The sequence below is a fragment of the Phalaenopsis equestris genome, unplaced genomic scaffold, assembly GCF_001263595.1.
Source record: "Phalaenopsis equestris unplaced genomic scaffold, ASM126359v1 Scaffold000755, whole genome shotgun sequence".
NCBI classification, from domain to species: domain Eukaryota; kingdom Viridiplantae; phylum Streptophyta; class Magnoliopsida; order Asparagales; family Orchidaceae; genus Phalaenopsis; species Phalaenopsis equestris.
Genome location: NW_018165195.1, coordinates 19422 through 25624, shown reverse-complemented (window position 1 = coordinate 25624; position 6203 = coordinate 19422). Strand labels below are relative to the sequence as shown.

The 6203-nt window shown below is 43.4% G+C and overlaps 1 protein-coding gene across 2 annotated transcripts in view; it reads right to left on the bottom strand.

Moving 5' to 3' along the window:
* Window positions 1–5278, bottom strand: part of LOC110030731 (FAD synthetase, chloroplastic-like) — a 35253-nt gene extending 29975 nt beyond the window's left edge. The window contains exon 1 of one of the 2 annotated variants that reach the window (XM_020733620.1): window positions 5082–5278. In XM_020733620.1, coding sequence (XP_020589279.1) covers window positions 5082–5206 — 125 coding nt within the window. In that variant the 5' untranslated portion in view covers window positions 5207–5278. The remainder of the gene's footprint in view (window positions 1–5081) is intronic. The other variant, XM_020733621.1, reaches the window with a different exon arrangement.
* Between the last annotated feature and the right edge of the window lie 925 nt (window positions 5279–6203).

Sequence of the window (6203 nt, the reverse complement as noted above, 5' to 3'; positions counted from 1 at the left end):
TCGATCGTATTTTCAGAAACTTCATTAAAAAGTTTATCAAAGTAACTCACCCACCTATGTTGAATATCTTTTTCTAAGAAAAGTACTTTTTGATTTTCATCTTTAATACACTAACTTGAGTTAAATCTTTACTTTTTTTTTTTCTCTTTGTTTGGCTTGTTTATACATATATTTTTCACCCTCCTTAGTATCTAATCTATTATAATTATTTTGTACAACCCTTCTTATCCTTAAAACCTCAATATAATAAAGCTGGTTCCTTTTTTTAATTCATATCATCTAAATATTTAAGATTTCATATATTCAATATTGTTAATAGTACTTTCTCTGATTGTTTTTTTAGCTAGGGGAACCGATTCAATTACGCTCGGGGAACTAACACGGTTAAACTCAGAAAACAGGCTTCGCAAGTGGCTAAAAACTTATCAATCCATACAAAGATCATCAAGTGGCCTATGGGACGTATCTACACTCATCAACGAAAAGCTCCGCGAGAAATGCATGAACAATAGTCCTACGCCCTACTTTAAGCATTAACAATCGACAGCGACAAGCTCCGTGAGGGGTATCTAACCATTGCCAATGGCTTATGAGATGTAACAACACCTGACGACAAAAAGCTCCGCAAGGAGTGTCTAACCATCGTCAGTGGCCAATGAGACGTATCGACACCCGACAGTGACAAGCTCTGCGAGAGGTGTATGAATGATCGTCCTGTGCCCTACCTTAAGTGTTAATGCCCGACAATGACAATTTCAGCGAGGGGTGTCCAACTATCGCCAGTGGCGTATGGAACATATCAGCACCCGACAACGATAAGCTTCTTGAGGGATGTATGAACGATTGTCCTGCGCCCTACCTTAAGCATTAACACCCGACAGCGACAAGCTCCGCGTGGGGTGTCTAACCATCGCCAATAGCATATTGAAATTGTCGACACCCGACAACGACAAGCTCCGTGAGAGATGAGTGAAATAGTCCTGCACATTACTTTAAGCGTTAGCAATAGGTAGCGACAATTTTCAGGAGGGGTGTCTAACAATCGTCAGTGGCTTATAGGAAGTATCAAATCACGGTAACAACAAGTTCCGCTAAGTGTGCGTAAACGATAGTCTTTCCCCTTAAATGTGACGTTAACACCAGCCAACGACAAACTCCAGGAGGAGTCTATGACATCCTCATGCGAAATGCACGTGCACTCGCCAACAACTCATAATAATTGAAATTACTCATGCATTCCAGCAATCAACAGGTAAATGAGAAAAAGGCCAGGATAATGAAACCTCCAGCTTCAAAAATTTTTATACGTCACGATAATTTATTTGCAAATTACAAATAATAAATCTCCTTTACAATGAAACAAAAGGAAACAAAAAGAAACCAAAATATACAAATGGGGGCGCTTTAACAATGAGCATTCGAAGACTCCCCAGAACCTGCTTCCCTGGTCCCTTCCACACCTTCGGCACCATCAAGACTCCCAGTACGCTGACTCTTCTCCGCCCTCTGAATATGAGAAAAGCTTCCCAAACTCTGTATTTCGTCACTTGGGCTCTACCAGCTTATGCTTTACAAACCTCTAGATCGCGAGTCAAGTGTCAATCGTAACCTAACGAGAAAGCCCTTCAACATATGCCTTTTTAATGACCATCGAAAACCTTTTTTTTCCTTCAACCCTCTATTTACCTTCAAAAGAGTCGCTACCCGCTCCTCACTGCTAGGCATCTATTCTCCTCTCCTCTAAGGAAAGCTTCAATCTCTCTTCCGCCATGGTAAGTTTTCACTTCAACTTCCGAGCCCGCAAGGCAGACCTCCTAACGTCCTCCTCGGCTTTGTCTGGGAGAAGAGACTGAAAATGAGAAGCCTGTCAGGCAAGGGCATGATAACGATCGACCACTTGGAACAAGTCCCTTCTGTCATCGATCTCAAGTTCCTCTCAAAAGCACGAGACCTGAACAAGTTAATTAGAATAGAGGGGCAGTCTTGATTAAGAGGATTGTTAGGGAATCACTCAGTCTCCCTGTCAATAAGAGCATAGTGATCGCTTGTCCAAACACCAACTCCTTGATCGTGCGAGAACGCCCACTCAGGCAGAACCACCCCCTCTTGCACGAGAGGGGCAAGTCGACATCAGGGACAAAAGCCTTTCCTTCCCTCTAAAGGGTGTCGCTCTCCATCGGATCTGCCACCCCTTGTCCCTCTTCGGAATCAGTCTCAATAGAGATAGGGCAGGAGGCGTGACCCCCCCCATCCCTGACAGAACTCCTCCAGCCGATGGGCGCACTGATAGGCCTCCAGACTTAGGATCATGAATCTATTCTACATCCGCCACATATAGGAACGAAACCTCTGTGGCAGGAGTTGAACTAAACAATTTCTGAGAGTATTTCCGAACTATGGAGCCTACGATACTATGCGGGAATAAAAAGAAGAGAATAGCGAAACCCAGAGAAGGGAAAATGACGACGTAACCAGGGAAAAGAAAAAAAATGAGGAAAGAAAACGAACAGAAGCCCTCAACGATTGTTCTACCACATATGTGTATGTGTGTGTGTGTGTGTGTGTGTGTGTGTGTGTGTGTGTGCGTGCGTGCAAAAGAAGATATCAGGAAAGCCGAAACGCCGCAGACACGACTGATAAGACGAAACTACATGTTGCCCAAGTAAAATAATCATTACCAAAAATAAAAAATTAATTTATTTTATTTCACTCATTATTTATTTATATACACAAAAAGTGGGGGACGTCACGCCAAACCCTCGATTAAAGCTAAGAGATGCAAAATCTAAGTGATCGTTCACGGCTTCGCCCGAGACAAACCTCGATGGCAAAGTTGTTCATACATAAACTCACTGCCAGCTTGAAAAGGTCATTCTGACTATCTATAGGCTGACTGACGAGGGCCTCTCTAACTGCTGACAATTACAAAGACAGACACGTCACTTCCCCACGATCGGCAAACACTCCCTTTAAAAACCACAAGTTCCTCGTGCAGTGCAACAACTTTCCTCGATGGCAAGTTGTTCGTACATAAACTCACCGTCAGCCTAAAAAGGTCATTCTAGCTATCTCTAGGCTGACCGACATGGGCCTCTCTAACGACTGATAGTCCAAACACAAACGCGTCACTTTCCTACAATTGGCAAGCACTCCCCTCGGAAAACCACAAGTTCCTGGCGTAGTGCAACAACTTTCCTCTCCACTTGGTAGTCTCTCTCAAGAACCTCAGTAATTCTTCTGTCACCATCTCCTCGAGGATACTCCATAAAACGAAGAAAACGCTCTGCCCATCTCAGCAAGGCGGCGAAGTATGAAGTAAGAGGATACACGGTGCCCCCAGGTCACCTCCTCCCTTGCAGCACCGAAAGAAACTTGACAGTCTGCACCCTGGCCTCCAATGCCCTGAGCATCGACATCCCGCTTAGTACCTTGTTCGGGTGCGCTCAGTTCCGCCACACTCACTCTCCCCACCACAACTTATTTTGTATTCACTCCCTCGACCGCAACCTGGTCCACAACCGTCTTGTCATCTTTAGGACCAGCACCAGTATCTACCGATTACAGAATCAACAATCAGGACTTCAGTTGATGCACAAAAAAAAAATGCAAAAAATAACTCAAGCTATATACCAAGAATCTGCCCCCATTCAGATAATGGTGTAAGAAAAAATATCCTCACCGGCTTTCCTTTGTCCTCCACCTTCAGAAGAAAGACCGCTTTTAGTCAATCGAAACCATGTCTCAGCCTTAGCTGCTGCCTCCTCATGACCACTCTGGGGAACTGCGACGCCCGCTGCCACCTGGACGAACAATCTCTCTCCCACAGCAGGAACACTGACCCCTGGCGAGTGTCCCATAGGATGATCGACAGGACGACCTCCATCCTGCCCTACAACCCTCTCCTGGGGTTAGCCCACAAGGAAACCAGAAGAACCAGCTTAGGCATAACTTTTTTCCTATTCACTTCCAACTTACAAGCCTGCACCCACATATCATTGATGGCTTTAAGCAGGACGCTCTTATCGGAAGGCGACACTCCTTCGTCGGGCATTGCGAAAAACACGAAAAGAGAAGGACACGAGACAAAGGAGAAAAAAAACGGAGACGGCGCAAACCTCCATTGGCCAAAAGCCTACTTATAGTGGCTCCGACACGGAAATTTAACGAAGTTCATTATTGTGCAATAATGTTATTTAATTATTTCATATATGTTAAAAAGATTCTTTTATCCTCGTGTATTGTACAGTTTCGATGAGCAAGAGAATCAAGAAACGGAATATGTACATATAAAAATATGTTAGCACGAATCTCAAAGCAGATGAACAGCTCAGGAAGAAGATGCGGACGATCGAACAGCTCCTTCGACGATTGTTTTTTAGCTGAATATTGGCAAAAGAAGTGTCTTGTTCGAACGATCGACAAAAGACGCTAGGAGAAGCCCCTGCAGGGTGATAAAAAACCTTCGGGACGATCGATAGGGAGCACTATTTCGGACTGGATATCGATCGCGTTAAAGCTTACCAAAGAATCGGCAACTCTCATTGATCGAATCAGCCTCCGGTCATTATATATGTGAATAACTCTATAATTACCAAAAATTTCTCGTGAATAGTTAATGATGAGAGATTAATATGTAGTTTTGTAATATTGAGACCTATGTTAATAAATAGGGTCCATGTCATGAATAAAGAACACTCTCTTTTATTATTTTCTATTGTGCGCGCTCTCTCTCTCTCTCTCTCTCTCTCTCCCTAATCACTTCCTAGCAGAATATTCTATTCCTGAGATATGTTTCTTCTGACATTTTTGGATTCAACAAATAAATATCTTGCAAATTAATGCGCACTCATACGTTAAGAAGAAAATTGGATTTGCAAGCCTAAATCTAAAACAGTAATAATGCTCTAACATTTATATCATCATGAAATCTTTCCGATGCTAAAATTCGAACAAAGGTCACCCATAGCTCCACACTTCTAACAATTTCGAATCCAAAAAACGCCAATCCCCTCCCATTACAACCAACTTCCAAATCCCAAACAAGAGCAAGCTGCCCGAAAACAAAATGATCGAAAAGGAACCTGAATCGTTCCGCGAACATAGACTTTGGGGGATTTCCGGACCTTTCACCGAGGAGCAAGTAAACGGGAGTCGATGTTGGAACTCTAAGGCAGGAAAGGTGGAGAAGAGCTCCTCCCCTTTCCATTGCCGCCCGACCACTGAGAACCAGGGGAGTCTCCGAGGAGGAGCTGGGGGCTCCGGGCTTGAACTCCGTTGTGGTTTGATGGTGTTTTAAGCGGGGATGGAAGCCGGTTCAGGTCGATTCGGCCCGCCCGGTCCCACTCCCGACCGGTTCGAGTCGAGCAGATGGGAATACCCGGGCGATATTCGGTTGGTTGGAACTTGGAAGGGATTTGTCCACGTTCAGGCTTCCAGTATCGGAGGTGATAAAAGAATTCGAAGTGATTGCTTCATAAATTTGAAAAAATATTCTAGAATTTAGATGTATACGGTTAATCATATATATATATATATATACTATAAAATTCAAATGCATTTTAAATAAAGCTAAGAAAATATATATTTATATATTTATTTTTTTGTGTATGCGCGCGCACATGTGTACATTCGGGAAGTGTCAGCACGAATCACAAAGACATCACACGGATGGTAGGAGTGACGGCGTAGCCCCGTTGGACCTACCAAGGATGAACCAGGGCCGCACGCTTACAACTTGACCCAACATACCGGGAAAATGGTACAGCTCAGACAGACAAAGAGTACATCAGGCCCTACAGAACCTTTATGCCAGAGCCATTCAAATGAATCTGACACCTTTTTGCCCAGATAGGCCGAGAACGTGAGAAACTCTTTTAATTTTGGAGCGATTGACTCGAACTTCTAGAAAGTAGCCGCTTGGACAGTCGCCCGACCTCGCTACCAACTGCCTTAATGGATGCCCAACCATATTCACATGACCTACAGATAATATTTATAAATAGTCTTAAATACCCCCGCTAATTGTATAATAACTCATTCATATAAATATGAGGTTCATTTTATGAATGAGGAGTACGTATTTTTACGGTTCCACATTGTGTCATTCCCCTATTCCACTCTCTCTTTCAATGACCAATGCTCTATTCCTGGGCGTGGCTCACGGGCAGATTTGAATTCAACAATATATATATATATATATATAT